This window comes from Python bivittatus, unplaced genomic scaffold (assembly GCF_059951505.1).
Source record: "Python bivittatus isolate LINGU-HERP-01145 unplaced genomic scaffold, Pbiv_v1 ctg000020_np1212, whole genome shotgun sequence".
Lineage (NCBI taxonomy): Eukaryota > Metazoa > Chordata > Lepidosauria > Squamata > Pythonidae > Python > Python bivittatus.
The window spans coordinates 70881178-70901779 of NW_028277030.1; the positions used below are offsets into that span (position 1 = coordinate 70881178).

Below are 20602 nucleotides of genomic sequence, written 5' to 3' on the forward strand. Positions count from 1 at the left end.
TGCTTGCTTCTTGTATTACAGTATGCAGACTTTTGGATCATTTAGATGGGTTCTGTGGCAAACCCTTTGACAGGAAGTATATTTTTCAGGTATGGACGGAGTTGAATATGATTAATCTGCACATATCCTGCCAAGTTCAGTCTCTTCAGGCTTTCAAGTAAGAACTTTCTTTTAATTTTGGAAGGGACAGAAAATCTGGAAACTCATCCTGACAAAAGCCTTGCCTTTACTATTTCCACTGATTTGAATGGGAGAAGTTTCACCAATAATGGACAAGTCCATGGGACTGCATATATCACTAAATGTACAGTGTGATGAAAAGTTAATTATGTGGCAATTTTTAAGGGAGAAAATTCAATGGAAGACATTCAATTTACTACAAGTGTGAAAAAATTCAAAGTACACAATTCAAAATCAGCTACTCTTACCCCCACTTTCTTTCTTTTCCTTTATTATCTATCCTGATTTTTGGAAATACAAAAATTGCAATATTGTAAGTTCCAAACTGGCCTAATAAAAGTTCTATTTTTTCTGGTTTGGAGATGGCAAAAAATGTGCCTGAAGATCTAGATGGAACTATATGTAATTGCTGATGTTAAATTGTTCCTTCTTTTTTCTTGAGGGCATTTAGTCAACTGAACAAAACATTACTGGGGCAAGGGAGGGCTGAACTCAACATGAAACAATAATGTGTAATTCCACCTATGTTTATTACTGAATGCATTTGCACAACATACCTTATGCAGTCTGATGTGAACTACATGTAAATGACTCACCCGGTGATCTGAGCTGGGACTAGAGGAACTCAGAGCTGCCCTAGTTACTGGGACCAGCCATTATTGACAACTCCAAGTCTCTTTGCTTCAGGAATATAAAATGGCATCAGTTAATATACCTAAAAGTGCTAAGATGTCGCTCCTCTGGATATAATCCTGACAAAAATGGCTTAATAGTTACCTATGTTGCAGCTTCCCTGTTACTCAGCAAACTGAACTGTTTGAAACAATAGCTACACTGTGGATAAACCAGAAAATCACAGTATGTCATGACATCTGGTTCCAAACTGATGGATAAGAGGGTTACCATGGTTAGTTCTCAACATGGCTTAGCATGTCATACGAACATGCTTACTGTCACCACTTTAGTTAATGAAATACAGGTAGTTCTCACTTAACGACCATTCATTTAGCAACTGTTCGAAGTTATGATGGTGCTAAAAAAGTGACTTACAACCGGTGCCTGAAGTTACAACCGTTGCAGTGCCCCCACAGTCATGTGATCACGATCTGGTCACCTGGCAACCAGCTCACACTTACAATGGTTGCAGTGTCCTGGGGTCATGTGATCGCTGTTTGCAATCTTCCCAGTTGGCTTGCGGCAAGCAAAATCAAAGGGGAATCACATGATTCTCTTAACGACCGCTGCAAAAATGGTCATAAAATCAGATCTGGTCACATGATGATTTGCTTAATGACTACATCACTTAGCAACCTAAATTTTGGTCCCAATTGTGGTTGTTAAGCGAGGACTGCCTGTAACTTGACATGGGAATTCTTTAAATGTCACCTGAATTGATTAAGGTTATATTTAATGCTGAATAATGCAGTGAAAAAAAGATCCAGGTTGTGAAGAAGAGGTTTGATGCAAAATACTGTGGAACGTGGTATTTCCTAAATAGAATTCTGCTCAGAATGCTCCTGTTCGTAAAAGTGCAGCAATGCACACAACACTGATTGTCCCTTGCCTCTGCCAATGTCTCTATTCTAAAAGGCTCCTTAATATTCTGAGCGTATGGGAAAGGGAAGCACAGAGGACTGCATGAGAATGAAGACCTCTTTCCTTTACTGCATCAGAAGCCTTAGGTTTATATTGAATCAGGCCCAACTGGGAATGGAAAGAAGAAAAAGCAGCAGTAATTCAAATGTAAGAATTAACAAAACTCTGGTTTTATTCTAGCTCTTATATAATATGAATAATTAAATTACTAACAGTGTTACTACTACTGCTTTCCTGAGTTTTCAGATAACTATGATCCTTATTTGATTATAGTCTTTCAAAGATTTAATGAGCATGTGAATCTATAATCTGCCTAGAGGAAAAGCTGTGCCAGACTGTACTTTATTGAAATCTGTAATGTACAAACATACATACACGAAATGCAAACACAGCTGCTGCAACAAAGCCTATAGGAATTTCATTTTTAAAAAAGATGAATTGAAAAGCAGATTAAATAATTCAGCAGCTTAGTCAGACTGTACAACTATTTCAACCAGTTTTTCTTTAATCAGAAAACATCCTTTTGACTAAAAGATGTTAATTTGCATACAATTAAAGGAAAAATCTGACCACTTCAATTAAAAGGAAAAAAAATAAATAGCATAATGGATTTCTATGCTGTTGTACCTGAAAAGAACTGTTGCCCTACAATTCCATGGATCACTATAGCCCATGCAGAACAATTTCATGGAAAAACAGTTTATAAATTTAAACCATGCTTTAATCCAGGACCCCAGAAGGTCAATTAAGCATTGTATATGTACACACTAGTTTTCAGCTACAACCATTTATTTATAGAAAGGATTATGTGAAGGATAAAGTCAGGGACAAACACAGATACTCAAGAGAATTAAATATGACACAGTATCTATGGTATTTCTGGCTGGCAAAGGAATACTATGGCAGTCGACATCCAGGGGAGGCTTAATTAATCAATTAATTTTAGAAATTTGTCAGGCTGCCCAACTTGAAGAAAAGCAACCATGAAAAGACAATCTGAACTGCTGCAACTGCCATCTCTTCTGTTTTCATACAATCCCCCCACCAAAAAAAACCCAGATGCCACTACCTCTAGATAGTTAGAATAGGGATGTTCATCTAGAAATGTCATGTTTTTATTTCCTTCCTGCTAGGTTGTTTTATTTCCTTATACTATTTTTCTGCCCGGACCTCTTTTATTAAGCTCCCTTCTAGAGAAGCCAGGTTTTAAACCACAGACAGATACTTCTTTAAAAACTAAGTTGTGTTTTTCTTTTCCATTCCCCTTTTTATTTTTAATGCCCAACCCAGATAGTAACATTAAACTACTGTCATGCTTGCGTATCATTCTTGTGACAATAATCTTACCTTTTTTATACCCTACCTACCTATACCTAAAAAACAAGCTGCTTAACAGAAACATCCATAGAGAACTCAGTTATAAACCCACCACTTTTAAAAATCTCTAGTCAAGTCTAGGAGAATAGAGATTGTAAATCAGGTTTGCAAAGCAGGAAATGGCAATATACCAAAAGAAAAACTGATGGTCCAGGGAGATAATCTTAGCTGCCATTCTACAGCACCCAGCTAGGAAATAGGGAATATGCCACAGAAATGTAGAGCTGGATCATGCATAATGGGTGAAAGCAAGGTCTCACCACACTACCCAGACTTCTTCCCATGGTTGTTGAAGATTGCTACAATCTGTCAACACATAGGAAGCTAAAGCGTTCTTTATAAGTTTGAATGTCTCATGGCAATGGTATGTAATGGGAGATAATGAAGTTTCCCAGCACTTTCAAAGACCATCCACATTTTCATTTTGCTTTTCAGGTGAGATAATTCAACAGAAGAAATCTAAAAATTTGGGGATGATGTGATAACCTGTCGCAAAAGAACATGAATGTTTCCTTCTTTTGTCAGCCTCCTTACAGTTTCTCCAAAGACTAACAGCATGTCAGTCCACATAGTATAAACAACAGCAGTCGTGCTTAAGTTAATAAATTAGCAAACATTAAATTATCTTCCTCATCTGAAACAGAAATCAACATCCCAGTTTGAGCTCTAGATTTATCCTTTTTGCCATCTTCTGCATAACTCTGTATTTTGTTTTAAAGTGAAGATGGAGAATTTGCAATCACAGGCTATCTAATTAAAATGAATTACAGGGAGAGATAATATTTTATCTTTCATTCTTTGGTTTTGTTATTATGGAAAGCAGACAGCTTTTCTGGAAGGATGTCATTATAATTGAAGGCAAGTGGAAGAAATCTTTTGTACAATGGTAATGTTTGAAGATTATTTTTGTAAAATTTAATTTTTCTTTCTGCAGAAAGGAGGTAAAATACTACTTCTTACCATGTGTAGTCCAGCTGATGATGTTTGGCTGAAAAGATTTCCTATTGGGATGAAGCTCCCTGTGAAAAGATAAAGCTGTGAAACTTTTGCTTGTTATCCCCTTACTGTTTAACAAATGCTTTTCCATTTCACAAAACCTTAAATAGAAACCATCTGCTTTCACTCCCAGCTATACATACTTCAGTCAGGAGCAGTTGGAGAGTTTATCTAATAGACCTGACACAAGGTTAGCTAATCCAGTATTTCTATTCAAATGATTTGGGAAAGTAACACAAGAAAATCCCCACATACTATTATTTAAAAGTATTACTGTTTTTCTTTGTTGCTCAATTCATGAGTCATCATGTCTTGTTTGGTCCTCTAGGAATTTATTCTACATACCCATTTCAAGATTGCATTGAAGCATTCATTTTATCTGAAAGAACAGGTATAAGCAGTTCAGTGTATTCTTTTTGATCATATGATAACCTGCCTCCATACATCTTGCTCTTCAATTCCGGCCACGTAGAGTACATTGCTCATTTTACACCCTTTTGCATTTATTATTCTAGTGGCAATTAAGCTAACACAAATCTTTTCAATAAGGCAAGGTGCTTTTTTTTTTCAAGTGTACATCACTAAGAAAGGAGGCATATTTAAAGAAACATCTTTTTAAAATGGAGAATCTTCTGTCCCCAAATAAATTCCAAATGTCAGTTTGTGAGACACCGAGAAACTCAGCATTGTGTAATAATTTGTGTTGACATAGGACTGACACAGAACCGGATTCAATACTCTCAGTGCCCTGAGGAGAGTAGATACATTAACCTCGATAGTGGGGATAATAATGAGACAAAAAAAATTATACAAGTTGTCAGGAGCAACATTCCTCAATGTGGTGCCCTCCAGATTTACAGTCGTGTATGCCTCACATGTTTCTAAGCAGCTTAACAGTATAAAAATGTAAACATAATAATTAATAAAATACCTACTGAAATTCACTACTCTATTTTCCTCCCCAAAGCCCCTTCAGAAGAATACCATTTTAGCAGCCTTCCCACCTATCAGCAGGGAGGGGGTCATCCTAAGCTCAGGGGGCAAGCTGAGGGGATTGCTGTCAAGATGCCATTCTCCAAGCATCCAGGTCTCTCAGGGAGTGGGGACCTACAAGGATTCCCTTGCGCAAGCAGATGGTTCCAAAGGTAATGAAGACCCAAGCCATACAAGCTTTATTGGTAAAAACCAGCAATCTGAACTTGGCCTGGAACTTTGCTGGCAACTAGTTCACCTCCCAGTGAAGGTGTTATGTTAAATAAGTTGGCACTTGTCCACAGATCAGCAACCACCTTTTGTGCTAGCTGTTACTTCTGGATTATTTTCAAGGGCACTCTCAAGTAGCGCATACTGTGGTATTTAACCAGAGGGTAACAAGGGCATAAGTCACAGCATCTAGTGCCTCTTGGTCCAGGAAAGGCCACAACTGGCAGAATAGCAAAACCTGGATAAACATGTCCCTAACCATGGCTTCCACCATCTGCTTTAGCAAAAGTTATGTATATAGGAGCATTCTTAGATTGTGCACCTGCTCCTAAGGGGGAATGGAGCCCCACTAAGAGCAACAGATGGAACATCCACAGTACCTGAAGGCCTTCGTCCCAACAACTCCATCTTCTTGGGATTCAGTTAGAGTCTATTCTACCCCATTCAGTCCTTCAAAGCCTCCAGGTCTGGAGTGAAAACTTCTCCTACATCTCTTGTTTGGCCTAAGGGGGAGATGTATAACTGAGACCTTGCTCCAAGTCAATAGATGAACTCCCCTAGCAGCTTCACATAAGTGTTAAAGAGCATGTGGGCCAAACCCTGGAACATCCCATGATAGGGTGTCCAGTGGCTCAATTTACCTCCACCAATACCACCTCCTTTTCTTATGGCAATGAAGGAAATCACTGGGTTCTTCAGACTCCCTTCTACCAGTGACCACATAATTCTGTATTGATCCTCAGTCTTCTCTCTTCCGTTTAACCTTCATTCACCTCCTCTATGATCACGAACCATCTATCAGGCTCCTTCCTTTCATTCAACAAGGCTATTTTCCAGTTTCTTCTCTGTTGCTTTCTTCTCCTTGCTATCACTGCTAGTTCCCTCTCATTCCATATACCTCCACTCCCTCAAGCCTTCATCTCCTGGCTGCCCTTTATCACTAAACCTAAAGCCATCTCCAGACCACATTTCTGAAAACTCTGCCTCCAATCTTTTTCCTTCCCAACTAATGGGGTTTCCATCCCCTTTGTCTCCCATCCAAGCAGATAGATGGAATCCAGAGTCAAGTACAAAATGTGGGTGAATGCCAGGTTGTTGAATTCATACTTCTGGACCTCCATATACCACACACTCAGCAAAGAGGTAGGGGGATCCTGGTGTTTAGTTTTCCAGAAAAGCTTAGAACTAGTAACAAGCTCCACCCCTAGGATTTGTTGGAGCAGTATCCATTATCCATAGCAGCATGCAATAGGAATTACAGCCCAGAACATGGAGAATGCTAAACTGGGGAAGACTGGTTTTGAGTTTCTTGGAAGAACACTGAGATTTAAATTTAGAAAATACATAAATGCTGCATTTTGCCAAATCTGTCATCTCTGCAAACAGAAAAAAGACCGCTTTTTAAAAATTATATTGCCTTAGTGATTTGATAATATGAGATTTATTGACATGACTATCAAGAATTGTTGCTTTTTATTGTACAAAAACCTTACTGCGAATTCAAAATAAAAATGAAAGTTTTTCCCGCTTCGAAGTGAGAATCTGCCTTTGAGGTCTTTTAAATTATCCTAATTTTTTGTCCTGGAAAAAAAATCTTAATTAACTCATTTCAGAATGAAGGTATGAAGCAGGTAGAAATTATTACTCACAATCAGACACTCTTCATTTAGCATCTTTTAATCTCAACAGCCATAGAATTGAAAGTGAACAGTAACTTTTCTCTTCTTGATTACATTTCATCACTGGCTAGTCTACACATTATAGTATGGCCACCCAAATGGCATTTTGGTGGCAGATTTCCCACCTCACATGAAAGAATGCCAGTAATATATTGGTGTGCAATATATTTGAAAGAATGGTTTCACAAAGTGCATCAGTGTAAGTGAAACACTCCGTTTATAGCATTAAAGAAGCCCCATCCTCTGAAGGCTTTGCATTGTCCATAGTTTTCTATTTGTGTAGACATTCACACTTCCAGCTGGATCACCAGCAAAGCGGCTGGAAACATCTTTTGAAATAGCTGTGTGAGTTTTGCAAAATATATGGCTGCTCTGATGCTGTAAGAGATGCTTCATCAGGTTAACAAACTTCTTTCAGATGTTTTACATAGCCCTAATATTGCCTAGTTCTGAGTGAAGGACTCCCAATGCTATAAAAAATGATTGTGCTACAGAAGCTGATCAGCCACAATAGCTATCTACAAATGGAGCCAGCCTGTCTAATGGTCTGTTTCTCCACTCAACTCTTTTAGAAAGACTGTTGCAGTCCTTGAAATGTGGTCTCTGGAACACCAGAGAAACACCGAAGAAGCAACACTGATTATTCGCTGGTCCTCATCATCATTGCTATTGCTAGCAGGAGGACTTTTAGAACCTCTGAGAAAAACATGATAATCTGAATGAAATTCTTTCAGCATTTTTCTTAATTTCTCAACCCATTTTCTTTAACAGAAGTTGCTCTAAAATCTACTTTAGGTAAAATTGTGGCAACTTAAGAACATATAAACATCCTAAATTTCCCCTTGTTAAAAACATCTGGATATTTAAATATGCACATTCTGGACAAATTGTGAAATATTCTTTTGCTTTCTTAGTAATTTATGGGCTGTTTTGTGTAAACTAATCCTCCAAACCAGCTCTGACATTTTGCTTTAGTTAAAAACAATAGATATTTGCTTCTTTAGGCTGGACCAGAATGGTCAGTTCTGAAATAAAGCCTAATAGTAACTGAAATAAGGGCCTCGTTAATGTAAAGTCATGGGAGTTAAAGTTCAGCATGTTCAGATAGCATCTGGTTGGGAAAGATACAATAAAGCTAATAATCAAAACAATCAAATAGCTAAATACTTTAATATTAATCATTATCAAACAAATAAAAAAAGAGAGAGAGAGCCAGTTTGGTCTAGTGGTTAAGGCACCAGGCTAGAAACCAGGAGACTGTGACTTCTAGTCCTGCCTTAGGCATGAAAGCCAGCTGGGTGACTTTGGGCCAATCACTCTCTCTCAGCCCAACTCACCTCACAAGGTTGTTGTTGTGGGGAAAATAGGAGGAAGGAGTATTAGGCATGTTTGCCGCCTTGAGTTATTTATAAAAATAATAATAAAAATTTATAATAATAATAGATAAAAAAAAAAAAATCTAATAGTGTTGCCTGGACATGAAGGTTAGGAGTTTTAACCTGTTCTCTACCAATTAGTCCTGCTTTGGGGCCTCATTCTGTGAGGTCTCATATTCCATGACTCGTATACCAGCCTGTTGTACGGACTGTAGCGTAGAGTCAGGCAAGCTGCAGCCTATAATGTTTTGGATTTCAATTCTACCAGCCCTAGCCAATATGGAGAGAGATCCTGGGAGCTGTAATTCAAAACATCTGCAGGGTAACAGCTTGCTTACCATGCAATGGTGTATAACTACAAACATAATAGTCATTTAGACATACAGGTCTCAAACTGTTTTGTGGTTTCTTATCTTTACCCAGTGTTCAGAAACTAACAGATCAGATGGGAATATTCTACCACTCCACTGCTATTGCCCCTTAAGTAATGTTTTGACTATCGCTTCCCTTCTCTCCTTTCAGGATATCATGGCCTTTTTCATGGTGGTCTTTTCATCAGGCACACTTAGCAGTTTCAGCAGGCAGGCAGTTCAGATGTAACTTGATGGACATTACATTGATGTTAGCAAAGCAAAACCTCAGCCAAATTCATTTTGCAGGAGCTTCTCATTCACTCAAATCTGCATTCGGGTACTACGAAGAAATTCAGGATTTGCTAACATCTGTATGTGCATCCTTCAGTTAAATGCTGTGGGTGATATCAGCTCATTAGTTGCCTGGTTTCTCAACTGGTAGGAGTTTTCAAGTTGAGATTATTCAGGTGCACTGGCAGTGATCCATGGGAAAGCTTGCAAACCCTTCATCTGCACTTTGCCTACCTTAAGCCAGTTGTATTAGTCACACTCAGAAGAAATTTCCTCACAAATATTTGAACACTGGAAGATATTTATATATGTAATTACATGGCATCACCTCAAAGAACTAACTTGCCCACAGACTTACAAATTCAACTTGGGAGTAGCTTTAACATTAACAAGGCAATGCATGTTCTAGTTCTAGGTTTTCTACCATACATATTGCTTGATATAGCCTTAAAGTAAGTGCTTCTGATTAAAATAATGTTGTTTAATGGTTATATTATTTGGATATAATTAGTTGTCACTGATAATCTAGGCTGCTGCAGTCTTGAACAAAGACAGTATGTGTGTCTATTGAGTCTTAGTCCTGATTGATACTACTTATCTCACTTCCTGATTTCAATATTTGATTAGCCCTTCTAGAAATTTGGAGACATATATATTCTTACAACATCATGATGCTGTTGATAACAATTATTTCTACAGTGCTCCAATACAGTAAAACACAGTACACGCTGTATTTCTGGGCTTACAACATGGTTCTTGTCAGGAATTTTACATTATTGTATCTGCTTATCTCATGCCAGTATTTAGCAGACTATTTCTCAATGAAAATATATCAATATGGGAAAAGGGTTGGGAAAGACTAGATAATTATTTTGGGGGAAAATGAACATTTTAAACATTCATACACAGGTAAGACTCTATGAATTGCTGAATTTAAAACTGCAGAAAGAATAAATAATATTAGAATATCTTCAGTATCCCATAGGAATGGGTAAATTTTATGGCTGCAGAATGCTCTTTTTCCCTTCTACTTTTTTAGCCTCCATAGGACACAGGCCATAGTAGTAACATCTCATGAGAGAATGGGGCAAGAATCCCATTCATCCACTCACTTGAAAAAAAAAAATTCTAGGTTTTTGAAAGTGTAAAATAGGTATACTAAGCCTATGGGTCTTAGTCCTGATTTATGTCTGATTTTGCATATTCATCCTAGATGCAGACAAGTTTGTTGGCTTGTAAGATAACTCTCTCCAGATGAGCTGCACAAGTCAGTTGACCCATTGGGTGATGACTATAAGAGGAGTACAGTATGAATGAACAAATGAAAGAAAGAATAGTTAGGTTCTGTATTGTGAAACTAAGAGAAAAATAAAGCATGTCGGGTCCTTGGATTCGCCTCTACTGATAATGCATGTCATTAATCTAAATAAAGGTGGTCTGATCTTGTGGAGGGGAACTGATAATACATACAGGGAACTGAATGTGTACGGTTAATTATGAATGAAAGGGCTAAAATGTATGTCGAAAGTGATAAGTTGCTGACATCTAGGCTGCTGTGGGTATATCCAAAAGTAGGAATCTATAGGCCTGGATATGCACATGTACACTCAAGTTAATCGTGATAATGGAAGAAACAGATATGAATTTTGGGGAAAATTGTATTAAAATTAATATTAAAATTAATATTCTGAATGAACATGATCTAACATAAAAAAATATTCTAAATGGATGTGTAGAAATTAATTGAGAGTGATTGGGCCATCTGACGATTCAAGGAGGAATGAGAATGCTGTTTAGTTGGAGAGCATCTCCTTGGAACAAGGAGACCTATTTTTTAAATATATGGTTTAAGCAAAGTTTATTCATACGTACTTATGGCCAGAGTAGGAATGCCAGATATAATCTGAAAGTATGATTGATTTATTATGTTGATATTATGAACAATAATATCAATTTGATCTTGAAAGAGCAAGAGAAATAGAGAATGACTGGGAAATGGTCATAAGGAAAGACAATGCAAAGCTACTTGGAACAAAATGAAAAGAATGTCACAAAGTGGCACAGACAGCAGTGTCCATGGGGAGGGCTGAGGAGATAAAGGCTGATTAAAACAGCATTGTGGCATTCATTACTATTCCTACCCCGAGTCACACATACACACACACACAAAAGAAGCAGACCTTGCGGTGTGACACTGCTTTAGTAATTCTGATAAAAGCAACAAATTCCTGCCAATGTCATTAACCATAGAAGGACAAGGAGTTACACTCATCTTAAGTATGAAAAAGGATGATTAGTGGATGAGAAAAAATGCATAGAAAACATGATGAAATGTATTGTATAGACTGAGAAAAAGAAAGCTGTAAAGAATAGTGAAACAGAACAAAGAAATGGTTAAGGTTAAAAAAAAGAAAAAAATGCAGAGTGAAATTGGAAAAAATAAAAATGGTTCCAAATGTGTGTGAAGAGGGCTAAACAAGGAGTCCCAACATAGTGAATAACGGAACAAACATGATGAAATAATTTGGGATAAAACCTGGATACGGGAATGTTGGAAGGAGTATTTAGAGACTTGTATAGGAGTGAAAGTATGTTGAATAGTGGAATTGAAACTATTGATGAAAAGTAATACATACATGTTGCAAGTGCTGAAAAATAGCAAGGCTGCAGGTATAGATGGTGTAACTGGAGAAAAGTTTAAATATTAATGTGGTTATAGAGTGGCTGTATGATTTGTTTAACATGTTTGTGAAGACCATGCCTGTGCTTAACAAATGGAAACATACTGTTATTGTTACCCTATACAAAAGAAAACATAGTAAGAGAATGCAAAAAATTCTGTGGAATTAATTTATGTGTGCCTGGGAAGATGTTTGGCAGAGTTGTGATTTCAAGGGTACAAAAATTTTTCCATCTTCTTGGATCTTCCTTTTTTAGTATTGTTTTAAATTTTGGATGTTTTATATGTTTTAGATATATTTATAGTTTTAATGTTTTTTGTAAGTCGCCCAGAGTCCCCTATTGTGGGGGAGATGGGCGGGAGGGGGGAATCAAATAAATAAATAAATAAACAAATAAATAAATAAATATCACTGAGCAATATTTGGGAAATGCAGAGTAGCTTTATATCAGGCAGGGGTGTGCAGATATTTCTGCTCTTTAGCAAGTCACTGAGAATTGACTTAGAGAAAGCATACAATAAAGTGAATAAGCTTTGAATCTTTTGTTTAAATATGGAGCTGAAAATTGGTTGCTGAATATGATAAGAGGGGTATATGATGGACACAAAACATGCCTGAGAATGTTTAGCAAATGGTTCACTGTTGAACAAGGAGTAAGACCAGGATGTATAGTTTCCCTTTAGTTATTTAATGTATTTATAGATAAATGTATAAGAAATGTTTGTGGTGATATTACAGATGTGTTGGATGGGGATGTGAATATATATTTAGTTTTAATTTTTTAAAAATTAAATTTTATAGAGTTTTTAAAGAAGTTATAGAGCTCGTAAGATAAAAGAAAAATTTCTAAACAGGTTACACAAATTAAAGAGAGATCAAACTAATATAGAATGCAAATACAGTTACTAGATGAAGAAAATCTAAAATACTAAAACACTTGAAAGTTAAATTACTAAATTGCTAAACCTCTAAGTATGTAAGATATTAATATACAGAATACTGAGATATTAAGCTACTAAGCCACTACAATTCTAAACTTGTGAATTAATTGAATGTACATGTACTTTACTATGCAAATGATCCCATACTGATGATGAGATCTCAAAAAAGAAAAAGATGGAAAGTTTGAAAAGCAAAAGACAATGTATGAAGTGGTGTCTGGACATGGTGGAAACAAGTATGGGTTGCAAGGAAAGAAAGATATCCAAGTTTCATCCACAAGATATAGAAGATATTTTTTCTCTTATAAAAAAATTCTGCCAAGCAACATATGTCATGACTATTTCAGATAAACTGAAATCAACAAGATCTGTACAAGCCAGTACAGTACATCTGCCAGTAGTCAGCTGGGAAAAACTTCACAATCCAATGTATTTTCAAGGGAATAGCCTGGAGCTGGGGTGGGCAGAAAGCAGATTGGGATCTAGTGGATGATCTCTGGGCAATGTGCAATAGATCAGTAAATGTTTGCATTTCCATTTGTTGAACATTAGCAACAACGAAATCATTTTTCCACTTAAATTGGACAGTTTGGGGTTTCCAGGTGTAGACAATGTATGAAAAGACAACAAGCATAGTTCAGTTCTGGGACTGAAAAACAGTTCACAGGATAAGAATGTGCTTAGAGGCTTTCTGTGCTTTTTCTAAATGTTTACCTCTTGAATGTGGCTCTGGCTGGTGAAGTTCTAGTGAGAAAGTCAAGCAGATTTGGCAGGTCTATCCACCTGTAGCTTAGAAGAGGGGTCTTTAACATTCTCATTTCTGGAAACACTGTTAGTCCCAAACTATAACAGAGACCTACTGTAATGTGTGCAATGTGTGTATGTATGTGTGTGTGTGTATACACAAACACCATTTCTCTTTTTCTCAGAATAATCCTATTTAAAGACTTTTGGAATTTAGTATTTAACAGTGGCATAGAATGGGGAATTTCAACTAAGGTGAAAAAAAATCACATCTATTGCAATGTATCATTCCTCATAAGGACAAACTGTCCTTGTATTTGAGTCCCCTCTTCTTTTTCTTTCTCTCAACTGTCCATGAAGAAAGTGGAGGAGGAGGAGGAGGAAGTACTGCCAGAATAATTCCCTTATGATAGGGGTACCATATACTCAAACCCTTCTGTTTCACTTTATGGCAAGTATAAAGGAAATCAGAGCTTCAGCAGCTACAATGTTCCACCTTTTAAACTTTGCTCCACAACTTAGCCAAAATGGAGAACAATTTTTAACAGCCAAAACTGCTTTGGGGAACTTTATTTTTGTGCCCTCAAGTCAGGATTCATTCCTGGTAACTGCCTGGACAAGTCCCTGTGGTTTTCTTGGCAAGGTTTTTCGGAAATAGTTTGCCCTTGCCTCCTTCCTAGGGCTGAGAGAGTGATTGGCCCAAAGTCACCAGCTGAGTTTGTGCCTAAGGCAGGACTAGAACTCACAGCCCCCTGGTTTCTAAAGCAAGGCTTTCTTCAGGCATCTACTATTATCTGCACAGTATAAACCCAGAGGAGAAATGGGATTGGCATTGTCCATACTGCAGGAGCAAGTCTTTCTATCAATAATGTTGATCATTATTGAGGTTAATAATCAAGAAGTAACTGATCATGTAGTATTGTGACAACTGAGCAATTGCTTGACTAAAGGACCATCCAGAGAAGAATTTAAGTATAATGTGAGGTAAAGTCTCATTTCAGACATTCCTGTACACAAATACAACCATATGGCTGCAACATGTAAAGTCTTTTTTATATTATTCCACAGGACACAATTGTTCTACATACTGAACCATTCCTGCATATGTCTTGACTATGGATGTTACAAAACATGAACATATATTTGCAAATGCAAAGTTATTTTTCTTTCAGATGTTAATGATGGTAACAACAGCAGCTTCTGAGCAAGATCCTTGTACAATGTTGCTTGCAAGCTTCTTCTGCTGCCTTCCTTCCAAACAACAGACATTCAAATTCTAGCAGAACATCTTTCCTGCCTCTATTAAAATAGATGTTCCACTGGAACCCTAAGCAAAACTATACTCATCCCCATTGCCTTTCCCTGCTCCAAAGATAAGCTCTTGCCCTTTTCAAGGATACATTCTTGGAATGAGGCACTCTGTGAGAGCCTTCAAATCATCTGCAAGCATGAATGGTAAATCTTGTCAAAGACAGATTCACCTGAGTCCAACAGTGAGATACATTTGCAATTCTGGGAATCAAGGTTTTGTTTAATGAAAAACTGGACCATAGCGGATCAGGTCAAGATTGAGGCCTTTACCACAGGTTCAGACAATAGGAAGGACACGTGCAATGATCAGAAGCACAGTAGTGCCATAGAAGAAAATCTGGGTCCTGAATGGATCACTGAAGCAATCTAACACAGACATTGCTCACAAACAGGGATCAGCAACAGAAAAAGTGATTCAATATGTAATGCAGCATCAAAAATAGAGACTGCAATTTAGGAGCTAGACATGTGCTGTTTTAGTACCAAGCCTTATACTGATACTAGTTAGCTTGGCATAATTAGCTTCATATAGCTAACTTTACAGTGAAGGAATCCTTTTCCATCAGAAGTATTAAACTCCTTTTTCATCAACCAGAAGTCTTTTGGAAGCTTACAGGAAGAATGACATACAAAAGTATTTTCATAGAATTTAGACTTTGATAAGTACATATCATGTATTGCCAGTTAATATGAAAGTTGCATTTAGCTATAATGAGTGACAGAGTGGGTTTGCATGAGAAGAACTTTGCTGAAAGAGATGGACGGAGCTTTTGGAAGGAAAAGTGCATAAACAATTATTCTGTCTCTTCCAGCCTTATTTTTTTATTACTTAATGAAGATAGAATCAAGAGTATAATACAGCCTAGAATCCTATTTTGTATGTGATTTGAAAATTGATGCATTCTGACTCTCCAATAGATACCATTTTAATTTGTTTTGAAAGGATCAGTGATGACGTAGACTTGAATGGTGGCTACTCATAACTAATCTCTGTGTTGTTCAAATGATGAGAAATTAAGATATAAATTATATGCTGAATATTAATTTTCAAGATGTTAATATTCTTGTATGCCTTAATTCTCTGGAAACCAACTTCTCAACACACAATAAGTATTTATAGCAAAAAAGGATGTCTGCGTAGGCAGAAGACTAGGAGGTAAAATTAATGATGGAATCTAGTGCTGAAATGTAGAACCATGGATAATGAACTCTTCTTCTAAAACCTGGGCTTGGCTCATAGTTAGTTTGGCACCAGCTGTCCTACATGCCATAATCACTCCTTTCTGTTTCACAATGAAACCTACCTAGAAATAGTAATTTCAACGAGAAGACTTAGTATTCATTAAATCCTTTAGCAGAATTGGGGCCTCAAGGAAAAATAATTGGGGGGGGGGGAATACAAGAAAACCAAGTTCCTAGGAATCCTGGAATTCCAAAACATGCTACATTGTACTATAAGTGATTCTACTGTAGATCACTCTAAGAAAATCTCACCCATCACTGACTGAAATCTACAAGAATGGAGAGCATGGATTCTCAAATTGTGGCTAGCAACACCAAGAGATCAGAGGCAATTTAGATGTGGTTGCATTTTTTTTAAGCTGTTCAGTTCTGTGGAGACAGAGAGGAAAGTGTCAAAGTATATATCAGCGCGTCAACCCAATGGTGATGAGCCAATGGTCTACATATCTAGTATCCTGACATTTTGCCAGCAATTGTGGCTTGCATCTTCAGAGGCAAAGTGATCTGCTCTGTAATGCACTTCTCATCAGCTCACAGGTAACTGAGCAGGAACTGACTGAGCTCTTGCATTTGTAACTGAGCTAATCTCTAAATGGACCATGTCACCAGAATTCTGGAAAGCCAGTTTCCGATTGGCTCTTTGTCCAGGGGAATTTGTAATAAGTCTGATGTTAAAAAGTTCTAAAGGAGCTAATTCTTGATTGGTCTGTCTTTGAAACACACTACTGGTTATTATTCTTTCAGACTTTTGTAGATTCTACATAGTGTTGGTTAATTAAGGGCTGTTTTATTTTGGTGTGGCGTAAAGCTGGAAAAGGTTTTGTTAACCTTTAGACTGTCTTCCTTCTTGTTAAAGTTGTTGACATGTTTATAAATCTTTATTAAAAATGTCAGGATACCAGATAGTAAGACCATGGTCCATTAAGTCAGAAGCTCATCACCAGTGGGAGCTTAAAAACACATTCCCACTTTGTCTAGGCAGCCCACAGTAGGACTGTACAGGTAAAGAGGGAAACACAGCCCAGAGTGAGTTTTGAGAGATGATTAAACCCATGGATCTACCCATACATTAGAACTCAAATTCTGCACTCTTATTATTTAGTTATTTTTTAGTTTTAATCACAATGAGAATTGCACATGTTCATTTATCATTTTAGGGGAATATAATACTAGAAAGTTTGAGAGCCCCTGGTATAGATAGCTGATAAGAGGAATACTGAAGACATTTCTGAGACCTAAGAATGTCTTGCATAACATCCAATCTCTACTCCAGATAATTTAGCAAATGTACTACATTTTACTGATTTATTGATTGGATTTATAAGGTTGCCCAACTCAAACAGTGTGGCTCTGGGTGGCATAGAGCAAAAACAAACAATAAACAACAACAAATAACCACACAGCATTAAAAAAAATTATCCAATATATAAAATATAAAATGGCAACCAAACATGATAATTAAACAACCAAAGGGGGACTCAAACACCTGGGGGAAAAGATAGGTCTTAATGACTTTTCTAAAGGCAAGCAGAGTTGGGGCATGTTGTAAAACAGGAGAGGGAGATCATTCCACAGCACAGAGGCAGCTACCGAAAAGGCACGTATCTCAAATCCTTCCCAATTTTCCAGTATGCATAATAGACAAAGTAAAATGAATGGATTTTCAATTTCACTCATGGAAGTTGAATATTTTGGTTGCTAAACTGGATAAAGAAAGGGAGGGGAGACAGAGAGGAACAGAATGTAGAGCTCCAAGCTATAATGAAGTAAGACCTGTTACATCAAATATAAAAGCAACTAAAGCCAGAATTTTAATTAGAGATTAGAATCAAATACATTTACTAACACACCCATTTAATGATTCTTTAGTTATCTTATGGAAAGGCCACTGCATTTTTTTCATTTGTTTTAAAACCCCTGTAGAATCATATATATAATGGTCTGGGACTGACATTTCATTCCCTTCCCACAACAGTAGATATATCACAATGCCTAGTAGAATTTGCACTCATGTGCACTCCCAGATATGAGGCTAGGTACCCCCTCCCAGTTTATATGTTGGAGGATGGGGGGAATTTGGGAGATGAGGGTAGGAAGAAGGGTCTGAGGGAGAATCCTAGCCCTAGGAAAACCTTCAGTCAGATGGCAGGTTTATGAATACTGTATATAGAATTATGAATCTAACACCAAGGAAGGCAGGGTTTGACAGCCCATAGATAATGTAATACTTTAATTTTATGGGAATCTGTTTACAACTCAGGCCATTTTAAAGTTTTTTTAAATCAAAGTTAATTTGATTCCCTGCTTCAATGGCAGCAACGTGACTGTAATATTCTCTGTCTTTCCCATGTTCCACTTAATCATGCCAACTCAGACTGACAGACAGACAGAAATTAGGAGAAAAACAAAAGAATTTCTAAATCAGGAAAGGTGGTGGTGGTTTGGTGGAAGTAGAAAAAAACAATACATTATTTACAGATATCCCTGGTTAATGGGATTATGCTTTAATTTTGAAGAAAAAAAAGATTAAGAATAAAATCCTCCACCACAGGAAGAGTACATGTCTTGAGATCACAGCACAGTTCCTTCCACACTTGAAAAGAATATAAAACACTTTAAATGGTTAAGGCATTGATTAGTATCCAGGAAACTGAGATTTGAGTTCACATTTAGTCACAGAAACTCACTGGGTGACTTCGTCAGTCATTCTCTCTCAGACCTCAACAGGGTTTTATTATTGTGGGGATAATATGAAGGGAAGTTCTCTCTGTGCCCCCGCTCCTGTCTGTGCTCCTGCCCTCTGAAGATGCCAGTCACAGATGCTGGCAAAACGTTAGGAAAAAAAACTTCCAGAACACGGCCACACAACCTGGAAGACCTACACCACCCATCGTATTCCGGCCGTGAAAGCCTTTGAAAATTCCTTTTTTCTTATTAGACAACAAAAAGCCTCTACCAGATAAGTAATTAATTCACCACGGATGCTATCAACCTCACATTCAAACAGACCATTTAAACAGTTTACTACTAGTGCTAAGCAGTTCATTATTTGATCATTAACCAATGGTAATCAACACCTCCTCCCACCCAGATGGTAGAGGAATATGTGGTTGTAGAGATACTATCCACCTTTGCAATGTCTTCTTCTCCTCCATTTAGTCCTGACATATTTCTCATGATCTTATTAGTTAGCAATGCTCCAATCTATCATTCTTGCTTATCTGAGAGTATCATCTTAACACATGGTGTTGCTCATAACACCTGTTTTTTTCTCTGCAGTATCAGCTCAGTATCTGTGGAATTGTTGAGGTGGGGGAGGGGCGACTTGATCCATCAGGATATCAACCTGCTCACCCAAAAATCTCTTTGAACTGGGACTACCTGTGAGCATCTTTAATTGGCATGGACTGAACAAGACAGAATGAAGAATCAAGAAACATATTGTTGATGTGCTGTCTTGCCCCTGCTGACCAATCAGGCTGAGATGATCTCTACTATGCTGTTAGAAAATTCCCGTATGGTGGAACTGGGAAACTGCAACATTCACCAGCCTGGAATTTCATGGTCTTCATAACAGCCACTGGTCAAACTAAAGCTATCACCAAACTAATTAACTGGGTAGTACACACCCTCAATTAGTTTTTACCTTGGGCTGAGGGGAGATGGCCTGGATATTGGGGGAATTGCAACTATCCTGTGTCACGTTTGGTCTCACTATGTTATTCTTGCTTTAATGAATGAATGACCAATTAAGACATTCTACACCTAAAGACTTAAGGAATATGATGGATTCTTGAATGCCTGATGCATTTTCTAACAGGTGAGTTGGTGATCTAGATGACTTATGAAAAGGGAAAACAAAACAGACCACTTACACAAATACCCCAAATGCCTTCTTTAGCACTGTGGAAATGGAGCTTCTTGGATTTTTGGGGAGCTCTGGACAATAAAGCAGCCCAGGGGATTGCTAGAGTATGGGTGTGCATGAAACAGAAAATATGCTTTGTCTCAAACCAGGAATAAATCATTGTGTCCAAGCAATGCTGTTTCAGCAGAAACAAAAGCCAGAACATTCTAGTTGTTCTGGGTTTTGGATGAAAAGACAACTGGAAGGATCCTGAATGATTTTACGGGGCAAGTAGGGCAACACTGGTGTGTGTCACCTCTTCTCTCCTCACACGGCATATCTCATCCGCTCAACCTTGCCAGCATCCTTCATCTCTCAAATGCAAATGTTCTACTGCAGCACATACCATTGACCCACCTACTCCTGATCTTTCCAGAACTATCCCTCAGCCAACAGCACTGCCAATATGCCAGCGCTGTTATCTCCCCAGCCAGCCCACCCCTCCAATCTTCACAGTATCCTCCCTCCCTCCCCTCAGCTACCACTACTGCTATTATCCCACCACAGCATATAATAGAATCCATAGACTATAAGGGTTGGAAGAGACCTTAAATATAATCTAGTCTAACCCCCTGCCCAGTACAGGAATCCACTACTACAGCTTCCCCTACAGATAGCCATCCAAATTCTGTTTAAATTCCTCTAGTGAAATTCAGCATTGCCAAAGTCAGTCTGTTCCATTGTTCAACAACTCTTGGGAAATTTGTTGTGCTGTTCAAACTAAA

The 20602-nt window shown here is 37.6% G+C and overlaps 1 protein-coding gene across 9 annotated transcripts in view; it reads right to left on the reverse strand.

Annotated features, from left to right (window-relative positions):
* Positions 1 to 20602, reverse strand: part of AHI1 (Abelson helper integration site 1) — a 95116-nt gene that overhangs the window by 13396 nt on the left and 61118 nt on the right. For 6 of the 9 annotated variants that reach the window (XM_088141096.1, XM_088141098.1, XM_088141090.1 and 3 more), the window contains exon 20: positions 4114 to 4172. In XM_088141096.1, the coding sequence (XP_087997222.1) occupies positions 4114 to 4172 (59 nt within the window). Of the gene's footprint in view, positions 1 to 4113; positions 4529 to 5732; positions 5856 to 20602 lie in introns of those variants that run through there. The other 3 variants (XR_015796225.1, XR_015796224.1, XR_015796226.1) reach the window with 3 other exon arrangements.